This window comes from Caloenas nicobarica, chromosome 1 (assembly GCF_036013445.1).
Source record: "Caloenas nicobarica isolate bCalNic1 chromosome 1, bCalNic1.hap1, whole genome shotgun sequence".
Lineage (NCBI taxonomy): Eukaryota > Metazoa > Chordata > Aves > Columbiformes > Columbidae > Caloenas > Caloenas nicobarica.
Window position 1 is genome coordinate 77113599 of NC_088245.1, and position 26055 is coordinate 77139653.

Sequence of the window (26055 nt, forward strand, 5' to 3'; positions counted from 1 at the left end):
AAATGTATACGTGTTTGAGTGTGTATGTGGGTTTGGGTACATGTATTTGGAGATGGGGGTTAACCACAAAACCAAAAGAGAAATTATTTGCTCTCAGTTCTCTAGCTGTAACCAGCCACATCTCTGCTTTTGTATGTTTGGGCTTCTCTTCAGTAGATATACCAGATTGTGTAGTGTTATTTGGACAGAGGAGACAAGATTTCGGTACCCACATTCATTCCCAGTTGTGTGGTAAGCCAGATTTGAAACCTGGGGCTGGGAAGGTGAATACCAGGTGTAACTCCCAGTTCCTTAGTCTCTTACGAGGGAGACCTGTGTCATGAGGGTGGTGGGAAATAAGCACATCCTTTCAGGGTAAATATGGAGAAGTATTGTGGAGCACCACAAAAGAGTGAGGGCCAGAGTCAAAGTTTCTGGGAGCCAGGTCATAACAAAACCCAGAACACAGATTTCAGAGGGTTTTTTTAAAAAAAAAAAAAAAGGTGCAAGAGGATTTCAGCATCCTCCATCACACCAGCGGTTTCTTTTAGCGAAGAGTACGTGGTGCATATTTTTCCCTTTTCTATGACCAGTGGTGAATTCCTCAGGGGTCTGGTGATTGTGCCGGCAGGCACTGCAGGGAGCCAGGTCCCTGGGGCAGCGCCCGGCCGTGCCCTCCCCAGGCAGCCGAAGAGGGGCCGAGGGGCTGCTGGTTCGGTGAGGAAAAACCTGCGTGGAGGCTTTCTGCCTTCCTTCAGCCAAGGCAAGATGCTGAATTCAGCAGAGGTTGAATTTATGAGAATAGCAGCAGGAGGTGGGATGAGGGGTGAAAAAGCTTTTAATACGAGCCTTTATGTTATAATAAAAGTGTTTGTTTCAGCGTCTGTGCCAGCCAGTGTAAGCAGTATAAGTTTATGAGTAGCTGATATTGCACGTAAAAGAAATGCGTTTGTCCATTGTGAGTGCCTGTTAGTTGGCAAGCAGATGACTGGTCAAATTATTAGGCAGCCTGTTGTTTCCACGGGCAAAGAGGGGTATGCACCCTTCTTAATGTGAAGAAAAACCTGCAAAGGCCTAAGCCGTAGTATGTAACACCACCAAGCAGCATGTGTGAAAGCAATGCGTAAACCCCATTGACTAAACTAGTACACGGTAAGATCACTATTGAGAAATATGAAATTATTTTGAAAAAGAGCCTTCCAAGGTAAGTCAGAGGCCAGAAAATGAACCGCTTTTGTAAATTTCCTGCAATACCTTATAGTGAGCAAGGTTACACATGAATGAAACCATGATGTCAGATTTGGCTTCTAATGTATTAAAAATCCTTTAAAACTGTAACTGCTGTGTTCATTCCCAAATGATTTTGCTTTATGTATTTACTTAAAGAAAACTAAACCAGTTTGCTATTTGTGTGTATTCAAAAACTGCATACTTCCAAGACCATAAAGGAAACCTTAAAAAGAAATTGCTTTCAGAACTCAAATAATGATATTTTAAAAGGCATAAGAAAATGCATTCAAAATGAAATAGATGTAGAAAGAACAAGTGATTGTGATGCACGCATAAAAACAGATGCATACATTTTTGGTCATCGTGTGTATTTCATTTTGTGTTATGCGTTTGCCCAAACAGTTGCTTCCCACATTGTCAATTCTCTTTAGTGTGAATGTTTTGAAACAGTTAAAGTTGGAGATCGTATAAAATATAGCTGTTTACAACATTCTAAATTTGTGCATGAACTCTCACACAGATTTGGGGGTTTTGTACACATGCACAAAATCTTAATTTTATATTTCTTTAAGTATTTGCACTTATAATAGCACGATGAGACCTAGAATGTTTCATTAAACTTCAAAGTGTATAAATAGTCCTTGAATACAGAAATTGGGTAGCACATCCTTAAGTATTTGTGAATTTCCATGTTTTTTCAAGCACCCACGTCTTTCTAAGCATGTACAACATCAAAGTCCAAGTCACACAGCAATGGTGCTGCTCAGGCTATGTTCTTAATAAGCAACTCTAGAAAGTGTGCAAGCTATTAAAGGAGTACTGTTATACTGTTAAAGGAATACTGTTATACTGTTCCGTTCATTTATATCTCCAAAATATTAGAGGAATGTGATTTTTGTTCAAATTACCTCTCTTAAATAATGACGTTGAATTAATTTCTCTGACCTTTTAACAGAAGAAATTAATCACTGAAGAGGATTCTAGGAAAACCGAGTGTCTGAGGATAAAATTCACTCAAAAGTGCTGTTATTTTGCAAACATTGCTATTTAAAGTACCTTTAATGTAATGGTTTTCAGCACATCCATTCTGTGATGACTGCTGTCAAATAACCCTTTATGTCACCCTGCTCAGCAAAACCTTAGTACTATCAGCAATGTGCTGTTAATTGCTTTCTTCATAGGCTGCTGGATGGAAGAGACTATGTAAATAAGGGTTTCACATTAGTGGGCAGTGATAATTAGAGATGCCTGACTTTTTAAAGGGGAAGAGGTCAAATTTTCTTGAATTAGGTGTTAATAGAATGTGGACTTTGAATTAAGATTTCCTGTGTCTGAGGTGCAGCACATCCATTCCCGATACTGGCTTATTCTCCGGCGATATTTTGCCTACCCTTTGGTAGTTATGCATCTGTCTGTACAGTCTTGCTTAGGCAGAGCAGAATTCTGCAAGTGATTCCATGTCCTGGGGGGTGAGATATCAAAGGAATGGTCAATGAAAGAGGGAATGATTTGATTCAACCCCAAACTTTTTTCCATTGTATCACTAACCCCCCAAAATCTTAATACCCCCACAGCCCTCCTGGGAAAATCTGATCAGAAGTTAAAGGTTGCCATCTAATGGTGAACATTCATAATACGGTCTTCATGTTTTTTCTTAAATTATCTTTTCTTACCTTTTTCCATGTACCTACAAGTCCTTTCTGTATAAGGCATTAGAGGAATGAGGCTGATGTTTTCTTCAAGTGTTACCTGGGGTGATGTCTGCTAGTTTACCAGTAACAAGATATTGCAACTGAGTGCGAAATTCCAGCAATTCACTTTAGCTGAATTCTAATTTCCTATTGCTTTTTCTATGAATTCAGATATAGATGAGTGTTCCTTTGAAAGGACCTGTGATCACACCTGCATCAACTACCCTGGAAGCTTTGAATGTCTCTGCCATAAAGGCTACACCTTGTACGGACTGACGCACTGTGGAGGTTTGGAATCTGAGTTTTGCTTACCTGTTGGCTTGTTTGCTTTGTGAACTGTTTACTGAGCCACACATTTGTTAGCTGAAGATTGTAAAACTGAATAAGATAAACCAACGAAGTTAAAATAATGCTAAAATAGCGTGAGCTGGGTGTGACTGAAATGTCAGCATCTCAAATTTGCTGAAGCATTCCCAGGAGGCAAACATAAATAAAAATGTCCTTGCATCTTTTGGTGGTGGTACCTAGCAGCCTCAGTACAGATGTAAAATTAAATGGTTTTGTTTAGTTAAAAGATGGTTAGTATATAACTATTTAATTATTCCAGTTCTTCAAGATACAAACTAAGTAAAGCTTGCATCAAACTATAAACAAAGCCCCAACTTTAAACACACAAAATCCATGTATTCAGGCCAGGTTCTGATCTGGGTCAGACTTAGCCCAGCCAAAGTATGTTAGAGGAATTACCAAGAACAGTGTTGGGCCTTAACAACTCTTAATTTGTGGAACAGGCATTGTGTACCTCACCCTCTAGCTTCAGATTGGGACACTGTGCTCCAAAACTGATGCCTGGGGAGAACTGGCTTGAACTCAGACTGTGTTCCTGCAAACTGTATGGATTCACGTGGTGCCAAGCACATGGCAACTGGAGCTCAAGCCTGGACTCAGCCTCAATTTGGAAAGGGAGTTAGACACTCAGCCTGTGAGCCTTGAAGGCCAGACCTCCCTTAGGAACGCATTAGGTGACAACTTTCCTTCCGCAGTTACGTTTTGAGGCTTACCTTTAAGCCAGAGTATTAGTAATTCAGTGTAAGTCATGTTGACTTGGTGTCATTCTAGCTCATATGTGCCTATGTCAAATGGCACAACCTACATGCCTTGGAAAAGTCTATTACAGTAATGCTACCGTTTGAACAAGCAGGCAGGTAGCTGTGTTCAAAGGGCAGAAACCACTTGTTGAGGGTAGCTCAGTGCCTAAAATAACGAGGCTGTGGCTCATAATAAGGTCTTTTAGGTTATGGCTAAACTAGTAAATTAGTCTTGAGCAGCAGTGTGCAACTGTTGGTTCGCTAGTGCCACTTGACAATTTGGGCCTATGCCATCTAGTGTTCCAAATGTGCCTGAGCATGATCCAGAGGAGTATTGTGGCAGCATAACTCCTGTTGAGCATGATGGATGAACATCTGTCCTGGTGGTGGGAGGAGAGGGATGAGAGATTGGCCATTTCCGCCTGAGTATATAAATACTGATTGCATCGACTGAAAAGGTAATGCCTCATATTGGCTGAATACTTTTCTAATGGATCTAAAGTTGGAAGAGTTTATGTGGAATATCAGTGATAAAATATCCAGAAATTGCTTTGCCTTCTTGCAAGCTTTTACCTTTCGTTTTCATTTGAGGAGCAGAAGACTGACTACACTTCAGCTGCTAGGTTTCTATCAAACATAGAGTTTCCTCCTTCATCTGAATAATTTCTAAAAGCAAACTCTGTGAATCGCAATGGAGAATTTATCTTCCTGTTATGCAAAAGTGATCTAATCTCACAGATGTTTATGCCTTTGACAATTTTCCATATAATGCAATATACATAATTGTCCAGATGCTGCAGAGACTTTGTATGTTTTGTATCTTGTGAGTACTTCCAAGAATTTCATTGTAACTAGTCCTGGCAAGTAAATTGTATTGTATGCATAAATCCTTGAAACAGTTGGAGGTATACATGTGTCTAAGGACAAATAACACTCACTATGCACTAAAATTGTTTGATATATTGTCTGCATTTATACGTATTTATATAGACTTAAATAGATATAGTACAAATGTATACTTATGCGTGTAGTATCTTAATGCACAGTATACATGCGTACCTATGGTTAATACTCTTAACTTTAATTACATTTCAGATATTGATGAATGCAGCATCAGCAATGGTAGCTGTGACTATGGGTGTCTTAATACAATGGGGAGCTATGAGTGTGTCTGTCCACCGGGAAAGAAACTGCACTGGAATAAAAAGGACTGCGTTGGTAAGTGTGAGAGACTGACTCAGGAATGACTGTGGTGATGCCCCTGTTCTCCAGGAGGTGGAAAAGCCCATGGTTTTGTCTGAGGGATGCTGCATTTGCACAATACAGATCCCCAAGTTCGTTTTATAACTCAGATAACACCTGATCTTATGGGGGTCTGTGGGCAGGATATAACTGCAAGTGGATTAGAGAAGGGGCAATATGTTGGATTTTGTGTTGATTTTTTTTAAAAAAATTATAATTCCATTTACACAAATCTAAGTCTTATTATTTTATGTATTTTATAGTTTTGTCCTTTATTTCTCCATTGTCCATCTCTGTGACCTCAGCTGTAAGTCCATCTCCCTCTAAGGCTAATTTAAGTATTCAGGTTAATGTCTACATTGGCAGCACCATACCTCAGTTTTCCAAGTTATCTCCAAAGGTATCCTGCTCAATATAAAGTGTTGACACTAGCAGTGTTAGGACTATTAATTGCAATGAGCACAAATCCTGAGACCACTAGAATGATGGCATTTGCTGCTAGTTCCACTTACTTTGTGGCGAATCTGAATTTTAGTATCCTTTAAGTAAATGGCTTTTTTTTTCCTGGGTTCTCATTTGAAGCACAGCAAATCTTGGCCATGGCCACAGCCACTCAAAGTATTTTCTGTGAGATTTTAATTCTGTTTTCATGGTTTTAAGGGGAACGGCATCCCTTAGGTCTTTCATAGTCAAATTTAGGTTGTGGGGGTTTTTGTTTCTGGGTTGTTGGAGTTTTTTTGACCACAAATAACTTCTCATAAATACATTTGGGGCTAATGTCTAATACCTAACTGGGAGTGAGACAGAAGAAGAAATGGGGGAACCTTACACCAGGGAGTTTCTGCACATATTGAGGGAAAGCACTGTAGTCTGGAGTAGAGAGCACTGCACTGGCCTCTTGCATGATTATGCAATTACAGCTTTTTTTCACTTACCTGGATACAGCAGTACAGAAAGCACTTCATAACCAAGATGGGGTGGGGTGGGAGGTGAGTATCTCAGGTTGGGTTTCAGCCTTTGCCACTGACTTTCTTCCTAACCACAATTAAGTACCTCATTTTTTTCCCACTTACCTTTACACATACTACCTTCACTGCTATATAGAGAACTGGGTACTATAGGAGTAAGAAATGGTTAACTGTTTTTTCAGTTATCTACTAGGTCTCCCTTGCAATGTACCACGTAGGCCTCTGGAAAGGAGTTTGTAAATTTGACAGCAGGGACTAACATTTTTTGAGATCTGATATATAGTTAGATCACAGAAGTTTTGTGCTGTATTCCCTGTCAGCCTACTAAGTATGCTGTTCCCATGATATGAAGCTGTATTGAAAATATTTTCCTAGTTGTAAATTTCTCTTCATTATTTGTAATACTCAGCTGGAAGATGGAAAATAGAGCACCCTTCTCTGTTGATATACACTGTTTTGTTTGATTAATTTAATGAGGCTTAAAATGAGTGTCATCTCCCTGCTGACCGCCTACCTTTATTACCAACATTGTTTAGAGGAAACTGCATTCTACATTGTTATAAAAGCACAATAAAGAGGAGGAGAATGATACCTAATGCTCCTGAATGGCACATGGTTTGGAGACATTTGCAGTAACAAAATCCTCTTTTGCTCAGCAAAGACACTTTGTGCTTCTGTTGTCTCCTAAGTCCAAAGAAATAATTTCTTTAAAAACATCACCAAAGCAACATAAAAGGCCTTAGGAGGGAGGTAAGTGGAGGATGATTGTTCCCATCTTTGAGATGTGAACATCAGGTGCGTTTAAGGGACTTGTATTTAACGAGCAGTGAGGCCAGGAATACAAACTAGCTGGTAGCTCCTGGGACCCTTGCTCTGCACTCAAGCCAAGCCAGGCGAGGCTCATTCCAGCCACCACACTTTAACATCCCAGCTTTACTAGGCTTTTTCCAGACCCCGGTGGACCCAAACCAGTGTGGCTACTTTGTACTGGACTCGGATACTGCAGCTCTGATCTCCCCCTTACTTTGGTGTGGTTCAGTGGTGAGCTGAGGGGTAGGAAAAATGACATTTGCACAGTAGCACAGTCAGCCATGAGCAAAACAAGAGTCAGCCAAGTCCATCCTATAAGGCGAGCAAGTTTGGAAGAAAGAGCAAAGAACAGTCAGAGGAAAAGAATCTGTACCTGAACAGGTGTTTTTACAGAGCTGAAGCAAGAGCTGCTCTACAGACACCTGGTTTAGATTTAACCAGCTGATGCAGTGTGAAATACCTGCTTGAAGTGGTGCCCAGCTGCACTTGGCCAGCACTCAGTGCAGAGATTAAATCTCGGGGGGAAGGAGGGAAGCAGTGAGGCTGCCTCAGTGCAGGTAGCGATGGCTCCTGCTGCCAAGAATGAACCTCATTGTTTGTGTGCAGAAAGATGTAAACACTTCAATCTCAAAAAATGTCCAGTTAAAACAAATGGACATAAGTAAATAAATAAATGGCTTGCCATCCTCTCAGAGTGAAGTACAGAGACTGGTCCAACAATTCATAACATCTTTATGTAGTTTCAGCTAAAACACAATCAGTCCCTTACCCAAATACGAAGAGCAGCTTGTGAGATCTGCAGGATACTCAGTCTTCATCCTGCCACGAAGCCAAGAGGAGAAGCTGGATATTTCCATCACATGAGCTACAATGTACCTTACTTATGCAGAGTTGTGCTAATCAAGTTCTATATAAACAGTTTCTAAATAAGTTCTGTAAGAAGGAGTATACCAAATAGTTCAATAAGCTAGGGCAGTCTGTATCTCCTAACACCAAAGTGAAGGATAGAAGGGATACTATCTAGATCTAGAGTTTAGGTCTAAAAAATGTGAAGGAGTTTCATTTTCAAGTCCAAGCTCAAGATCCGGATGTTCTCTCCCTAATATGCTCTTATTTCAGAAATATCTGAGCCTGTGATTTTGCTTTGTTGCCACTTAGACTTTTCCTCACCACTGTATGCAAGTGGATGTACAAGGTTCTGGGTTGAGCAGTGTCTGATTTTTTTTCATTTCTCTCTTTTTTTTTTTTTTTTTCCTCCTCAGAGGTGGTGAAATGTCTCCCGAATGCCAAACCAGCTCCCAAGGCTCAGCTAGTGTGTAGTAAGACAGGAGGAATAGAGAGCTGCTTCCTGTCATGCCCATACAATACTCTTTTTGTTCCAGGTTTGTACAAAGTATTTGTCCTCCTGAGTCCAGAATGTGACTTGATTATTTTTTTTCTGCTAATGTATTCATAATTTTGCATTCAGTTTTTTCTTATGGACAACTGTAAATGAGCAAAAACATCATTATAGATTAAATTGGGCCAGACCTGCACATCACTAAATACAAGAGGAGCTGTTTGTCAGTTACATTAGAGGTGTGGCCCGTCATTGTTTAATTTGAGGTGTCGTTGGTGGAGTGGAGAAATTCTAACAAAAACCTGAGGCACACATCTACCTTAACAAGGATGGTCCAAAAGAAAAAAATTAATATATTGAATTGCTATGTCAAAAGTGTGGGAAAAAATGAACAGCTGATTTCAGTGAATTTCTGCTAATTTTTAGGAACATGTTTTTCAATATCAGTAGAGTCACCTGTGCTCAGCCAAGAACCTGCGTAAAATGATGAATGCAGCAGCATGGCCTGAAATACTCTGTAATTGTGTGATTGAGCAGGACTAGAAATGAGTCCCAAAGAGGAGGGTTCCCCTGAGTGCGTACAATGTGAGGCAGGGGCAGGAGAGGTAGAGTGGGATGTGCTGGGCAATTTAACACTGCGGCTGCCACAGCACGTGATCCAGCTCCCGCACCAGCCAGGGTAGCGTAAAACGTCCATCAGCTCAGCCAGTGGAGCAAGAGATGACCTAGCAACAGCTTTAAAACTGTCTTACCGTCTCATACCGAATGGATACAACTAACTCTGTCTTAGGAGGCTGTATCGAAAAAACTCCTCTCTTTATACAGTGCTGGCAGTTGCTGGTTTTTCATAAATTTTGTTTGTAATAGTACAGCTGACTTATAGAAACGCCGGCATTGTTATTTATAGAAACTCCCTGGTTTTTTTATAATTTGCCACAGGTAATTTTCATCTGCACAGTTTTGCGGGGCAGGTGGGGCAGGGGGTTGCTGGGTTTTTTTAGTTTATGTTCTGGTTCTGACACAGGATTATTTTCCACCAGGGTGTCTACTTTTCATGTTAGTCCTGGCATTTGTTTCAGTAGAGCTGTTCACACTTTATTTTCAGTTTAGCAGAGATTACTGGAACCATGCATTTATCTAATTTACATGCACCAATATACAGTTTTATCTGTGCAGTATGTAAACCTTGTTATGGTTCTAAGTATGTTATTTTTTTGTTTCTGCCAATAAATTCTGGCAGAGCTTGAAGCTAAAATTATTACTAAAGTACATGGTTTATTTTTTAAATTACAGGGATGATCAGAACACAAGGACTCTGCCATGGACAAGCACAAAATATTTTATACTTGTGCATCATGGAATTGTTTTGAGCTAACCTCATGCCAAATTGTTTATGAGATGTAACATTTCAGTGATGAAAGAAACAAAACTGGTAGTCAACACTGTGAAACAGTAGCCTTTGGCAAACTACTTCAGCCATTTAAAATCCAAGTTCAGCACTTTAAATGTCTCCTTATTTAGCAGTATTAATAAGTTTGTTCAAGCACCGAACATTAATGCTAGCGGTGATGAGGGGAGCAGATGCTTTGTGAGGCTGTTGGGCATGTGCTGACCCTGCGCTCTGCCCCGCAGATTCGGAGAACAGCTACACGCTGAGCTGTGGCGTTCCCGTCCAGCAAGGCAAGGCCCAGCAGAAACGCAACGCAACCCTGCCCAGCTGCACAGGTAGGTGCCCTCCTGCTCGCCGGGCCGTGACGTGACATCTAGGAGGTAGGTGATGACATCTCCCAGACCATTTGGGAGCTGCAAGACACACAGCTCTCGGGTCACACGAGGCCAGAATTAAGGTATCCTGTATTTCATGATGCACACACTCACTTTTCTGCAGCCTCTCCTCGAGGGCTGGAGCATGCTTGATTGCTCTCCAGTGCGGCATTGTGTTGGTAGGTCAGTGCAGGAGCGTTGGAGGTTTGACATATATTCCATAAGGACAAATATCTAGAATTATTTACTTTCCATAGTTCAGAGAGGCAATATCAAGCATATAAAAATGGCATTTCTTCCCAGACTTGGAAGTGAGCTGGAGGGGCCCATCAGTAGCAGAAGGGTACCGTGGTTCCCAGCCCTCACCTGTCATGTCCTTCCTTAGGAGCACAGATCCTTCTACTGGGGATTCCCAGTGAAAAGGTTATGAGACTTTTATAAGCACATGCTGTGTTTCATTCATCTTGTTGCCAGAAATGGTTGGATTATTTTTGCAGGGACATCTTAAAGCTGATACTCAACATAAAAAGTTCAGGTCAAAATGGTTGAAGTCTGGCAAAATTAGAAGCAGCTGTAACAGCATCCAGCAGCAGGAAGCATCAGCCCCCTTTATGTATCGTTACCTGCTGTACTTGTCTCCAATTTGCCAGTTCTCTAACCACATATTTCTTATATATTTGGAATGCATTAGGAGGTGCAGTGCTGTGGAGCGAGGTAGCACGGCAGCAGATGCGGCTGCTGGCAGCACAGGGACAGGCTACCTCTGTAGTCCTGGCTCAGCAAGGCCCTCCCAGGGAAAGAGGGACATATGTTGCGGCACTTACCTGTGACCACCCTCCACCTGCTCCGGGTCCCATGGTCAACCCCCAGCAGCTGGCCAGTGATGGGCCAGGCCCAGCCTTATCCACCACGGATTTTGTGAGGAAGTCAGCCAGCAGCTACATTTTCTAAGCAGTGCACGGCTGTATAACAGCCTTTAAAGTCACAAGGCGTAACTGGCTTGGATTTAAAGCCGAAGAATAAAGCTTGCAAGCCATAGATCGCAGTCAAATAAAGAAGTTTCCTTTGGATGGTTTTCAACTGCCCACAGCGTAGCTCCACTAAATTAATCTTATTCCTGGTTGGCATTAGCAAGGGCAGAACTACAGCCAAGTAACATGAGAAGTCACAGACAGAGAGTCAGAAAAAAAAAAAATAGGAATTAACCTTTCATAGTAAGAGACAAATTGACCCAAATTCCACCAAGATGTGCAGGCCTGCTGGAGGGGAAGTGCATGTGCAGAGCATGTGCAATACCAGCAAATTCAGTGATCTTTATGGGCTTAAAAGTGCTTACGTAAAAAAATGAACCTGTGAAAATGGATCGTCTTGTGTGAGGTGTATAACTCTTGGGCTGTCTCTTTTCTGTGTCGCAAGAAGACTTTGAGTCTGTTTTGAAAAATAAGTTTCATTTCATCCCAGTCCCAAATGACAGCTTTTTACTTTACATCAACAGATTCATTAGCCCCTCCAATCAAGCAGAAAGCTCGTTTTAAAATTAAAGATGCAAAGTGCCATTTACGGCCTCGCAGCAAGGAAAAAACAAAAGATTCTGGGAAGCAAGCTGGTTTAGGTATGTGTTTTCTTCTAACATGTAAACAGCATTCTATTTTTTTGTTTGTTTGCTTGCTTATTTGCGTATTTTATTTTCACAGTGCCTTGGGTGCTGAAATGTCACCAGTTGCTTTGAGAACTCTTTATTCAAAAGTACATGAGTTTGGAATTAAGCTGATCCTTTTGCTGGCATTGGTAATGGTAGAAATATCCCGACACAAAAAGCTATGACCAATGCAAAGCTACATGAAACAATGTCCGTCTGGGTTGGTTTAGTTTCCCCAAATGAGGTTTATAAAGGAAAACAAAAGCTATTTTTTATTTACGTTGTACTGGATTAGTATTCCATTGCAGCAGCAAAGGCAACCCCAAAGCAGGAAAGTTGTAATAAAAATCTGATGTTTGTTGGAGTGAGTAGTAATGACGTTAGAAAAAATATTTAGAAGATTTAGATATAATTACCAAAAATCTGAAATTAAAAGAAAAGTTTGTGTCAGGCTGAATCAAGGTAATCAAATGTTTTTAAAACTCGGTATGACTAGGTATGGGGTTTTATTATTATTAGTTTTGAACATAATTTTTAAAGTTGAAAAAAATGTATTTTGAAACTGATACATATTTAACAGATCTTCATGACATTTATTTCTTGTCTTCCATCCCCTTGGTATCACGAGAGGGACAATTAAAGAGTGTTTGTGTGTTATTGCTGTGTAATTCCACAGCTTAAAATATTTGAAGTTCATTTAACTCAAAATTTTCTGGATTTTAATACACAGTATTGATATAATTGCAACAGCTCATATTGGTGCTCAAAGCAACTTAGCAGCTTACAGCAAACATCTACTGCTGATACATCTTCTGTTGTGAATCTGTTTTACCACCACTTTTGCTAGTGAGTAAGGAGTCATAGATGAGCCCTGAACAGAGAAGAGTAAAAATAGCTATCCTAAAAAAATGCTAATGGTTTAAAGATTTTATTTTTAAAATTTGAACTCATGTTTTATCATTACACTGCAATCTACACATTTACCTCTTTAATTTCCTAAGTATTGGCTTTAAACAATCTCAGTTGTCAAGATGCTTACCTCGTCCTTATATATTGTCTCCTTTTTTAATAAGAAGTGATTATAAGACTAACTTTTAAAGTCACAGGAATGTGTTTCTTGGATGCATTTCCTTGTCCTTTGCTTGCTTTGCTTTGTGTGTGTTATGTCATCTGAAATTCTGAATCTAACAGTAAGGTTATATCATACAACCACACACTTAGAATGAAATCCTTCTGGTGGCTTGAGTGCTAGAAATTTCTCCCTGAACTGGAAGGTCTGTTTCCTATGACAAAAAGGATGTTTTTCACATAGTTTTCTTTATATACGAAGAAGATGCTTATGTGGTTGTGTCCCAGTGGATTGTGGCCTTTCTCCTAAGTGGTTACACATAAGTGACAAAGGCATTCAGCTCCTCTGGCTTGTGATAGGACAAGAGGAAATGGCCTCAAGTTGCACCAGGGAAGGTTCAGATATGATATTAGGAAACATTCCTTCCTGGAAAGGGTTGTGAAGCACTGGCACAGGCTGCCCAGGGGAGTGGTGGAGTCACCATCCCTGGAGGTGTTTAAAAGGCGTGTAGATGTGGCACTTTGGGACATGGTTTAGTGGCAGACTTGGTACTGTTAGGTTAACAGCTGGACTCAATTATCTTAAGGGTTGTTTTCAGCCTAAATGATTCTATGATTTCCCCTCAGATAAAGCTTTCCAATGTATTTTCATAACCTCACAATCAAAGGCTTTTAAAACTTCTGATATTGGATGGTTGTCGTTGCTGAAAGAGACGGAATACCAGCTGGTAGTTTCTAGAGACCCAGGCCTGCCACTCTTAGGAATTTATGAAAATTTACTCTCTTGCTTTGTTTAGCCATCAAATGACTGTATTTAATATTGCTGATCTTAACTAATTTCTGCAAACAGCTTGCTAATCCTTATGCAGAAAAGAGACGGGCAATTATAGGCATTAGAGGTACCACTGTGCAGCTGAGCACCACCACACTGTATTTTTGCCTCCTGCATTCACTAGCAAAATGAGCAAACCCAAAATTGCACAGAGAAGGAGGTGTCTTAACAACACATGTGAAATGTTATAAAGCCTGTCACTGCATTCATGATAACCCAGCTGAGATATTGCTTATTAGCCTGTCACTTGCTGCTTTGCTACTTGATTTCTTTTCTGTGTTGCTTCTCTTATGCAAAGGAGGTCAATTCCCTTGTACAGACAACTGCCAAGTGACGTTCGTGAATCTCAAGTGTGATTCCTCCAAGAAAAAACGCCGAGGCCGCAAGTCACCATCAAAAGAAGTGTCCCATATCACTGCAGAGTTTGAAGTGGAGATGAAGTCTGAAGAAGTCTCAGGTTTGTGGAAGATCTGTCTGTGGAGATAAATCAGAATTCAGTTCCTCAGTGTGTTGTTAGAATCTCTTCGATGCTGTTTCATCAAGCTGCCGTGCAAACCTTTTAGCATAAGGCTCATTCAAGAGCCTTGCCAAACTCAGAGTTTCAGAGGTTTAATTGAAAGGAGTCAGGTATGAAATTAAGCCAGAGGAACATAGATTGAACCAGCAGCAAAATCCCTTCAAAGCCTCGAGTTACATCATGTACTTCCATTTAGTCTGATTTCTTTAAACAGCAGAAGTGCTAATTGATGCACAGAGAATATAAGGATTATGTAGAAGTTCTGCAACAATGACGATAAAAATATCCTCCAAAATGCAAGTTGCTGAAACTTCAGTCTGAGAATCAAACATTTTTATCACACATTTGGAAAATTCATGTTTTCATAACAAACTTCAGGAAGAAAGAGAATTGCTTCAAGTTATTTATGAGATGCAATATTATGCTATAAAATCCAGCCAAAGAAAACATGGGCTGAATTCTTTAAACATGTCAGTCCTCGAAGGCAGGTTTCTTAACCCTAAGGAGTACCTCAGTAGCCAAGTGATTCAGACAGTAATTGTGCCAGGAAGCACCTTTCTTTATGTCACTTGGGTACTTTGGTCAGGGAAGTGGGAAGAATTCCTAATCAACTCAGTAAAGCACAGGCAGAGAAAATTCAGCAACCTTAGTGGTGGTGGACTGAACGCATATCTGGAGATACCACACAGTGGGATTGATGCTTTCTGCAGCGATCTGCCCATGCATTCAGTATAACCAGATTTCTTAATGCTAGAGTTAAGATACCAACACTCAGTCTGCACTTATTACAGGCTGTGAAACTCAGTTCGATGGACCTCAGTGTACTGTCTTAGCCCTTTAAAAGGCCTGATTTTGAATATAGTGAGCTGCTTCTACAATTTATATGGAGAAGGCAGTGAAGCAAACAGAGGTGTCGTAGTGTGATGCAAGCTGAGCTTTTTGTGAAGCACCTCTTTTTAAACATGAATCTCAATTGCTTCTAGTTTTCTTATCATTTCCCATCTAGACACCTGTAACATTGACTGTGTTCGGAAAAGGATGGAGCAGAAGCTGCAAACTGCAATCAAAACATTGAGGAAATCTATTAATAAACAGCAATTTTACATTCAGTTTTCTGGGACAGAATATGAAGTGGCTCAGAAGCCAGCTAAAGCTACTGAAGGGCATGAAGCGTGCAGTACAGGGCAAGTGCTGCAGGAGGGAAAATGTGGTAAGTCCCAACAACTCTACTCAGCTATATCCCCCAAAACAAGGAATCCAAAATGTAATTGTCCCTTCTGGGCTGGGCAGCAAATCTATGAAATAAAAGAAGATTTAGATCAATATTATGCAGCGTGTGTGCATGGACCACTGACAGTTCGTAAGACTTTCAAGGGAGTTCATTAAATGATTGCAGGAAAACAAAAGCAGCATATATATGCATACATTCCCATGCTGTCAGCTGGTATGTATCAAGGCCTGCCACAAGGCAATGTTGGCAATTAGTTCCCAGTTGCTCCCAGCATCTTAAGAAAACATAATTACAATTCTGTAAAACAACAAAATGGTGTTTGCCTAGATGCTGTGTGTTCAGTTTCATATAAGCTCTCTTATTTTCCTCGCCACCAAATAATCCATGACCCATGGATATATTTATATTTAACACTCAAGACATCCGATTAAAAAAAAAAAAACTATAGAATTCTATGTTAACTTTATGTAAAATACCTAATTTCTTTAAGCCTTTTCAGAGGTTATCAGGCTTTGCTGGGGGCAAGGTGCTAATCCAAACCTCTTACGGGCAGCTCTCAGCACTGCAAGCTTTCTAGTCACTTAGAGTCATCTCTTCAAAATCAGCGTATCTATTTTTCCAGCATCTTTTGGACGCTAGGTGATTTACAAGCAAGAAGAAATAGCTAAGTGCAGACCTGATAGCTGCCTCTAATGAGGCTGTTTTCATCATACAGGAACAGTGACTTAGAAACAGTATTGAAAGACTGTTGCTATTAGTGTCTAGAATCCCATACATTTTAAGTACATATATCCAGCAGAGAAAAACATTTAATGTAGTTACATGCTTTGTTGCAGCAAGAAAAGCACGTGGATTCATATCTATGCTTAAAATGCTTTCCAGTTGGGGTACTTGAGTGTCAAGAAACATAATACACAGGGTACATTGCCCTCAGAGAAATCTCTAAAACTGATCTCAGGCAACAGACGTTTTGCAGTTGTATTCCATAAAACCAACGAATAAATGCACCTAGTGTAAAGTAAAACCTCACATCACTTCGCATACGTTATGCACCACTGTCTTAATTAAACTGCAAAACACTCTTTTAAGACTGCATCAGCTTTATTAACAACATATGTCTGGTAGACACTTCAGTGCAGTACAATGCCATTTAATGGCTTAAACAGTAGGAAAAGGACCTCACCCTGATGTAAATTGACCTAGACCACAATGGAGATTGGCCTGTTTACATCAGGTGAGGATCCTGGACTAACATATGCAAAACATATGCCACTATAATACTGGGGCCAAAGAGATCCATCTTTTCTAAATGTTTGATATAAAGGCAAATGCTGTGATCAAAATGGAAGTCCTTATGTAGATTCCCCTTTTCTTTTCTCAGTTACCTGCAGCACGGGCACCTTTTATAGCGGAGAGCATAATCAGTGCATTCCTTGCTCACCAGGAACATACCAAGACACAGAAGGTCAACTTACCTGTGAGCCTTGCCCAAGTAACGATGGACAGGGAGTAGCAGGCGCCCAGAACGTGTCAGAATGTGGAGGCAAGTTTGATTTGATGATAAAAGGATTAGGTGTTGCCACACAGCCTGTGAGGCATAGAGGCTAAAAGAGGGGAGAGCCTTCCACACTTCTGTCTTGTAAAGGTAACAGAAGAAATCTCTGTGCACTTACAAGCAATACACAAAATGTTTTGGCTTGTTCCATCCGCTGACATTGCCGACAAGAAGATGAGACCTGCTGCAGCAATGTGAGTTATGGTATGGAAATGAGCAAGCCAAGCAAAGCACTTTGCTTCAAGTCAGGTATGGAATCTGGACATACTTTGACTTGTAAGGACTTGTCAGGTATATTGTGAGCCAAAGGGATGGATTACTTTCGACTGGTATTGGTGAGTCTAATGAACTTGCTGATTTAATGTTTTGCATGGGATGCAGTTTACCTGGCCTAATGGGCAGCAGTCATCATTTTGAGGTAGTTATGCTGCAGGAATCTGTAACCTGGACTCAGGGCTAATGACTACAAGTTTCAACGCTGCTTGAATTCACTGTAGTGAATTGGCAAGTGATGTGGCATCTCTGACTCAACTTCACGATACATGAATTAGATTATAATTATGATAATACCTGGTTTCAGAAGAGTGCTGTGAAGTTCTTTGTTTATTCTTCTACCGTAACTTGATCAAGATAAGGTTTTAAGACACAACAGTTAATTACTTTATTTACCTTATTTCATAAGCAAAGTCTAGTTTACAGCAGATACATTGTTTGACTTTGAAAGAAATCTGTCGTATCTGCTACACAAGTTCTAACTTTAAAACTCATCCGTGTGATTTACATTAACGCTTTCTTCATAGATATCTAAAGAGAGCACACAATGAATGACACTTGAGAAACTGTCGCGTTTTCCCTGTCCACTGAATAAAAAAATAATTCTAGTGTCTCCAGTCCAAATATACAGTAGATTTTGCTGATTTACTGTATGAAGGAACTATCACAGAAAAATCCTTGAGATGCTTGTGCATCTTTGTTATGTTGACTTGTATTTAGCCAAAATCCAACAAGAATAGATAATAAAAAATCTCAGTTTATAAAGGTTGAATTTAGTATACTGACCTAAGCAGCACAACAACTAGGGGAAAAAGACTGTTTTGTTTCAAGGCTTATATTTGAATTTTTGTTCTGCACAACAACAAAAAGAAACCCTTCTGATTATTTTTGTAGAGTGGATCTGTCTCAAAATGTTTGTTGTCAGATCACAATAGTCTGGTTTTCTGCTCAACTCTCCCCTTTCCTCTTTGTGGCAAGAAGGAATATGCTTTGGACTTTGTAAACCTCCCTGACAAAGATTTTGTCAAAATGTCTTCATAAAATGTGTCAGCATGTGTGATGAAACAGTGTATTCTGATGAACACAGATTTTGTTAGAAATGCACTCACCACCTGTAATCAATAGTATTTTCGCGTCATATCTTCTGGAGCAGTAATGCCTGTGTAGTAACAAATAAGCTATGACTGAAATCCTCACCCTGACAGGTGAGGCACATACAACAAGATTTTAAGTGCCTGCTGCATAGAACTCTTATGTTGTAGCTGCAAGCAAATAAGATGTTGTGATACTTAAGTTGCATGCGATCCATGCAGGTACAAGGCCAAGACACAATTAGGAAACCAAGTCGTTTGGGACATTTCTCAGGGAAATCGCCTCAGATTAATTTTCTTGGCAATTTCAATGCAGAAGTCAAGAAGGGAGCAAGTTAGCTTATCCTTACATACTGGTAAGGACTGAGACACATTACTGCTGCAAGCATCAGTTATTTAGCAGTATTAACACCCAACTGTACCTCTTCTTTAAAAGGATGTCTGTAAGCCACACTTCACAAGTACATAATTTTCACGCTAAAATCCAGATCCAAATCCCACTCTTCATGAACTGCCTTAATGTTAAAGTCCAGTGACCAATTGGACCAGATGAGGTGGGTCAGTTTTGCTACAAAAACAATAGCAGAATTGTCTTCAAATTAGTAACGGTCATACTATTTCTCAGAGGTCTGTGTCACAACAGCCAGCTTGTACAGACATATTCCAGCCAGCTGGGATGGCAGCAAAACTAAATCCCAGAGATGCTGGTCCCACAGCTGTCCATAGGGGTTTGACTTTTGTGGGGACAGAACTTCGCTTGTGCTCAGAATCTCTGGTTCATCCTGAGCACCATGTATCTAAGATGCTGGAGGCCCAATTTTTCCAAGCAAGTCTCAGGGTTCTTAAGAGATCCCAACCCCACCTAGAGCTCTCAAAACTTTCAGGTTTTCAAGCCAGTTGCTCCTGCCTGCTGTTCAGTTCTTGGGCAAGCTAAATTACAAAGTATTGGGATTAGAAAACCTCAGGGAACACCTAACATCTCCAAGTGCTGGTCTCCTAGGCTGGGGTGGTGTGAAGACACGCATTAACGCCATAATCTTGAAAAACCTGACATCCTGATTCTCAGGCAGGTTGTCGATGAGTACAGTACTCAAGCTAGCAAGAACCAAGCCAAACGAACACCTATCAGAAACTGCCTGGAGAGCAAGTTTTGAAACTACCCTGTGTCTGTCAGTAGACTCACTAACAAAGTGCTTTGCTTTACACAAATCACCTTTTTCTGGCAGAAGAGCTTCTGACAAGCACGAGTTGTCACAGCTACCTGGAAAGCTGCTGGTGTCAGCTGTTCTCACAGACAGGGTGCTGGACTGGTCCCATCCAGTCTGGTAAATCCCATGATCTGCTGTTTCCATACCTATGATGTAAAAAAAAAAAAAATTAAAAAATTACTTCCTTCATAGATTTGGTGCAAATGTTCGTTTTTTCCTACAAAGGGCTTTGAAATTCTCAGATTAAAGACTTGGTGGAAGTACGAAGTATTCAAACAACATCTTAATAGAGCCCTTGCAATAAAAGGAAAAAAAAAGTAGAAACATAGCAAAGAGCTTATTATGAAACCAGGTGTATTTACTGGTGGTGTTTTTGGGAAGCTAGGAAGCAGTTACAGGAACAATACAAAATCAGAAGATGAGATAAGAATTTGATCTGCAGCTGTCTCGCTGTAATGTGTTTAAGTTAAAGGAAGCATTGCTAAGTACTAGTGGGTTTTATACTTCGTCCAGAAAAGTTGGCTCACTAATACAGATGATCATTTTCAATTTCTAGGGCAGTGTTCTCCAGGGCACTATTCTTCAGACGGCTTTAAACCTTGTAGAGTCTGTCCTCTTGGTACATACCAGCCTGAACCAGGAAGGACCCTCTGCTTTCCATGTGGTGGTGGGCTCGTGACCAAGTATGAAGGTGCTGTTTCCTTTCAAGACTGCGAAACTAAAGGTGAATTTAAAACCGTTCCATGATTCCTGTTCCTGCTGCTTACCCTTTTGTTTTTAATCTTCACTGCCAAGGGGCTTTGAAAGGCTCCAAAACAAATGTAGTCACTGCATGTAGAAACACAGTGTGTGATTAAATTAAATTAAATGGTGAGGAAATTTGTAACCTAGGAACGATCTCCCAAGGTTGTGGAGACTGATCAGGCTTTACGGTTTTTTTGGAATTTACCACAGGCAGGTAGAGAGTCAGCGCTGCAACTGGTAGTGAACCAGCCCCACTGCATGGCAAGAAATAAGACAAACTTACATTAGACAGTGCTTTAGCCTTCAAGTCCTGTATTTTATTTACCAGATTAAAAAAACGAAACACTGCAAAAATTATACGAAGTTAAGGATTTATTATTAACGGACTAGGCAGAAACTGTAAGTGTGCAACACATTGCATGGTCCATGATGTCAACTTCCAGTGCAAATGCTGAAGAAGGAATCTGCCCAAATCCATTTTGGTTTAGTTACTGGCCCTGCCAAACAGACATGAATGGAAACCTCTTTCCTGCCATTGGGAAAGGCATTTTTATTGTTGAGGCAGATGTGTATCAGCTTCCACTTATTACAGACTCATTGGAAACCACTGTATTAAATGCAGTGAGAGATATATGTGGCACATGTTACTAGTTCGTAAGGGTTTAGCTCCAGTCTTTGGAAAATAATTCTAGTTAGAAGGTCCTTTGTAATGGGAAATACAGGGAGCTGGGGTCTTTTTTGCCTTTTATGGCCTAATGAATACATTGCAGAACAGGGATCACAAGGTATGTCCAGGGTAGAGGGAACTTCTGCACCTAAGATTGCTACTTTCTGAAGATAATACACCTCATACCTTACAGTTCATTGTTCTCCTGGACACTACTACAACTCCACAACACACCGATGTATTCGATGCCCTGTGGGAACATACCAGCCTGAGTTTGGTCAAAACTACTGCATCACCTGCCCTGGGAACACAAGTACAGATTTTGATGGCTCCACTAATGTTACGCACTGCAAAAGTAAGTTGCACTTATATTAGTTGTGAAGTGAAGCATATCCCTCCATGCATCAGTTGAGCACATTATCTTCTATCAGAGTAACTGCCATCTTATAATAATTAGAAAATACTAGGAGATATGGTCATGCATATTGTAATGGCCAGGTGATCACTCATGACGGTCAAATCTTCTCATAGGCTTTTTTTGCAGTACTCAGCCCACTAGCTTCAATTACCATTTTAAATATCCCCAAGGATTCCAGTGCAATTTTATTTTATCTTTATGAACAGCTGATTCTTTTATGCAAGCAATTTTTTTCATCCCTACCATGCTAATTTAAGAGAACAGCTCTATAATAATTAGGTAATGTCATCTAAAATAACTATTCATGTGCAAGTCTATTGGAAGGTTTTATTCTGATTATGTGCCATGTGTCTGTGAAGCCCTTCATCATTTCTAATATAATTTGAGCAAATTTGAGCAAATTAGATGTTTGTAAGGAATTTGAAGGAGTTTTATGATTTATCTATAAAAGAAAACCATGCTTGTCCCTCTGCTGTTTTAGATACTCCCTGTTTTCAAACCAATTTCTGATCTTGCATAATTTTTGAGGCTTGGATTAAGCAAAATATTTAAACATATATCTAGTTTAATGTGAGTGAGTAGACCTGGAGAGATCAAGCTTAAATAAGTTACTGAATCAGGCTTCTGTGGCAAATTCAATAGGAGTTTTGGAAGCTCAGGAAGTAGAACTTGATCCATCAGTGGACATTCTTTATTTCATTTAATCTAAGATAAAGCAAGGCAGATCTGTAATCAAGATAAGGTTGGCTATTAGAATCATCACACTCATTCAGCTAAATCCAGTTAAAAAACAAATGAAGTTAAACCAGAATATCTTCTGCATGTCAGCATCGTCTTAGCAGTAACCACTGTGTGAATACCTCCAAAATGGGATCATGTTTACTTACCTGTGTTCATTTCTTAATCAAATGTTAAAGCAGCCTGAATGAAGCATTGAATCAGTTTATACACTGTAGATTAAGGTTTTGCAAATCAGTTGGAGCAGCCCTGGGGATCAAGTATTCCTCTAAAGGCTTTCCATGCTAAACAAAGAGGCAGCTGGAGGAGAATGTATGCATTTCTAAAGCCACAAGGAGGAGTTTAGACTTGCTCTTGACAGATCTAGAAAAACACCTCAGATTAGCTAATCAGCTAACATAGATGCTAATTTATGTTTCTCCACAGACCAGCACTGTGGAGGAGAACTTGGGGATTATACTGGCTACATTGAATCGCCCAACTATCCTGGAGACTACCCCGCTAACGTTGAATGCATTTGGAATATAAATCCACCCCCAAAGAGGAGAATACTCATCGTAGTACCTGAGATATTTCTCCCAATTGAAGATGAATGCGGTGATGTTTTAGTAATGAGAAAAAGTGGTAAGTTGCCAGACATGTGTTATATAAATATTTATTGCAAACTGACTGAGTGGAAAGTTCATATTGAAGGGATGACCGTCTTCATCTATCCAGTGTTTCTAAATGGATTCCTGAATGAACTGGCACAGCAAGTTAAAACAGAACACTGTATCAATAGCAATTAACAGAGTGATATTAACTATTCAGGTGTCCTGGCTGAATCACAAAGCAGTTAACAGGCTTCTGTCTGGCCCAGTTACCACATGGGATAAATCGCTGCCACTCTAGAAGTCAACAAAGTTATGCTGAGTTATATTGGGAGAGCTGTCTCCCATCACCTGTACAAACTGTGGTCTCACTTATCCTTTGCATGTATATATATGCTGCAGTTTTGCTAAATCTGTGCGGTGACACGAGCTGGTACACCCAACACCCTCAAGAAATCCAAAGTTTTCCCAGTTTTTTATGGAGTGGGGGTTGTGTTGTGTCTTTGATTATGAAGTTAATTCAACAGCATCTGAAGTTAAGACACCAATGAGGTGCACTCCTTCAGTTCTATGTAGGCATCCAGCTTCTGGTGATCTGTTGCTAGATTTCCAAGAAGAACCAAACCTGAAAGGCAATTGTTTATATGGAGCTTTATTTAAAATAGCATATTTTACTTGCTAAAACAGTGTATTTTATTTGCTAAAACAATTTCCACAACTTTTTATCCTTGAGGGATTGTGTTGACATCTCTATGTATCAGATTAGTACAAGAAGAAACCTCACCATAGATGGAAGGAAATTATATCTGTCCAGATCAGTTTTTTAAAAGCAAACCACTTACTGCAGCAAAACAAATCAGTCATCCTCCTAATCCCAAACTGTGGTTCCAACAGTGAGTAAAGGCAGGCACATCAGGGAAAAGTTTGACTTTCACTTCAGTACCCATAACAGTACCAAAACAACAACACTGGAAAATGAGGGCAGTTTTTCAGATCTGTGATTTGTGATCTCCGTATGTTGGGCATTGTAAGAGTAGATCTTCCGAAGATTTATCATAGTTCTTGTAAGGTCAGCTGCTAACGTTACTGATGGCAGTTGCAGAGTCACATTTAGATCCACTTTTTGCACTTCAGGAATCCAAATCCCATTCAATTCAAAAGGTCTCTTTTTGCTAACATTGGTGGAAGTTGAATCAGCCCTAGCAAGTACAGATTTTAAGTTACCGTTGTTATTCTCCCTAATTAACCTGTGGCTATGAAGTGTTTGGTTTGGTTTAACTAGGTAAGAAGCTATTTTTTCCTTTTGTTTGAAATTCACTTCAATTTAGAGGAGCCTCACAATACATTCATAATGATTTGAAGACAACCTACACCCTCCATCTGTTATTTATGTTAGGGGCAAATGGGGTTCTTTCTGGTTCCCAGCTATCAGCTCTGTTTCAGTATAGATAAATGACATTTTCTTTTCAAACCTACAACCAGGCATTTTGTGCTGGGAGGTGCTGGTCCATTATGATCCCAGTAAGAAAGGGCACTTAGACTCTGTAAGGTATCATTTAAAATGTTATCTATTAGAGCTATCATTATAAGGACAGAATAGTATAGATAATCCTACATCCCTTTAGATGGTGGGAACCACAGGCATCAAGCAGGCCTCTGATCCACACGCAGCATGCTGGGCAGACTGTCCACAGAAGAGATTTTTCCCTTTCAGTCATTCAAGCTATTACAGGCTTTTCTTACAAGGAAACAACTCTATTTATCATTTCTACTGTCAAACAGAAACAATGTTCTCATGAGAACTTCTTGCTTCACTTTTAGATAAAGGCAAGGACAGGCAGTAGCACAATCAGCGGTACCAGGTGGGACCTGCCTGCAAGTTCCTCTCGTGACAAAGAGCAGGCTGAGGTTACCCTGCGGCCGTGGGGTTTGTGCCACACAACATAGGCCCGAAGGCCATGCTGGGTGTGCAGCCCAGCACAGGCCTGGCCATACCCAGGTTAACTGTTCTGTGGTTCCCTAACCCCTCGGTGTGCGATGGTGTTTCGGTTAGAACCATGACACCAGGCTCTCACGTTCTGATAAGTGGTTTATTGCTCCCAGCTGAACTCCCCAAAACCAGTGTGGTACAAGCTGGTTACTGCATCTACCTGGGGTGCAGCTGACTTGTTTTTACCTGTCTGGGCCCAGCATATGGGAACCCTGGAATTCAATTCTAGAGTTGTACACAAAATAAGTAATATTGATAGCAATTTTATATAAAGAACATTTATTTATTTATTTAACCTTCTTTCTAGCTTCTCCTACCTCAATTACTACGTATGAAACATGTCAGACTTACGAGAGACCTATTGCATTTACCTCAAGATCAAGGAAGCTCTGGATTCAGTTCAAGTCAAATGAAGGAAACAGCGGCAAAGGATTTCAGGTCCCCTATGTGACTTATGATGGTGAGAAAAGGATTCTTTTCTGTCTGTGTGTTATATCTGAATTCCAAAAAATTGTCCTTTAGATTCTCTTTTATGCTGATGACAGGGAGAGAAGAATGAGGAAAAACTTGATGTAGTTCAACTTTTAGTCCATTTAATTACTTTAAAACCGGTTGCAAAGACTTTGAAATAATGTCTAATTTTATTCTTATTACTTTTTCTAATACTTTAAGGATGGGCAGCAAGTTACACAGAATTCTTTAAACTTAATCCTTATCCCACTGTATTCAATGCGACTCCTTTTAATTGGCATTTATCCCATGCATAATGAGAATAACATTGGCTGCCTTGCACTTTAGGAAACCTCTTCATCAAGTCCTACTGGTAACCCACAAAAATTTGAAAAGTATAAAGTAATAAAGTCCCAAGTCTAAAAGAAAAAAGCAATGATGCAAAAGAAATATTTTTTCAGTAACCACTTTCATAAATCCACATTTTAAACCAGTCTGCCTTGTCATATAAATTACGCTTTAAACTGTATATTTTGGACATTGAGATGATTTCTGTTTTAACAAAACTAAAACTTTTCTGTGATACCTTTGGCAGCTGTTAGTCCATCTCTCTTCAAACACCAGTGCAATTTTGTGAATGATGAGAAAATCTGTATTAAGCTGGTGATTCAAGAATCAAAATGAGAGCTCTTCTCAGGGCAGAATACAAAGATCCGTTCCTGACTGTGCTGCCAACTTCACCTGTAACCATTGACAGTCATTTCATAGCCCTGGCCAGGTTTCTTCATCTCTAAAATGCAGAGAATAAAGCATTATTATCTGGAGGGATAGTTTTTATTATCTGGAGTAGTTTTCTGTGGATAAATTATGATTTGTAAGGATAATTCAAAATTACTGTTCTAAACCAGTACAGAATGTTAATGTGATTAGACT

At 40.0% G+C, this 26055-nt stretch overlaps 1 protein-coding gene across 1 annotated transcript in view; it reads left to right on the plus strand.

The window, feature by feature from the left end:
- SCUBE1 (signal peptide, CUB domain and EGF like domain containing 1) overlaps positions 1–26055 on the plus strand; it is a 204472-nt gene that overhangs the window by 176910 nt on the left and 1507 nt on the right. The window contains exons 10-21 of the mRNA XM_065639776.1: positions 3072–3188; positions 5084–5206; positions 8271–8390; positions 9980–10072; positions 11607–11723; positions 13949–14107; positions 15174–15377; positions 16780–16941; positions 20082–20249; positions 21130–21291; positions 22519–22716; positions 24980–25132. Of these exons, the coding sequence (XP_065495848.1) occupies positions 3072–3188; positions 5084–5206; positions 8271–8390; positions 9980–10072; positions 11607–11723; positions 13949–14107; positions 15174–15377; positions 16780–16941; positions 20082–20249; positions 21130–21291; positions 22519–22716; positions 24980–25132 (1776 nt within the window). The remainder of the gene's footprint in view (positions 1–3071; positions 3189–5083; positions 5207–8270; positions 8391–9979; positions 10073–11606; positions 11724–13948; positions 14108–15173; positions 15378–16779; positions 16942–20081; positions 20250–21129; positions 21292–22518; positions 22717–24979; positions 25133–26055) is intronic.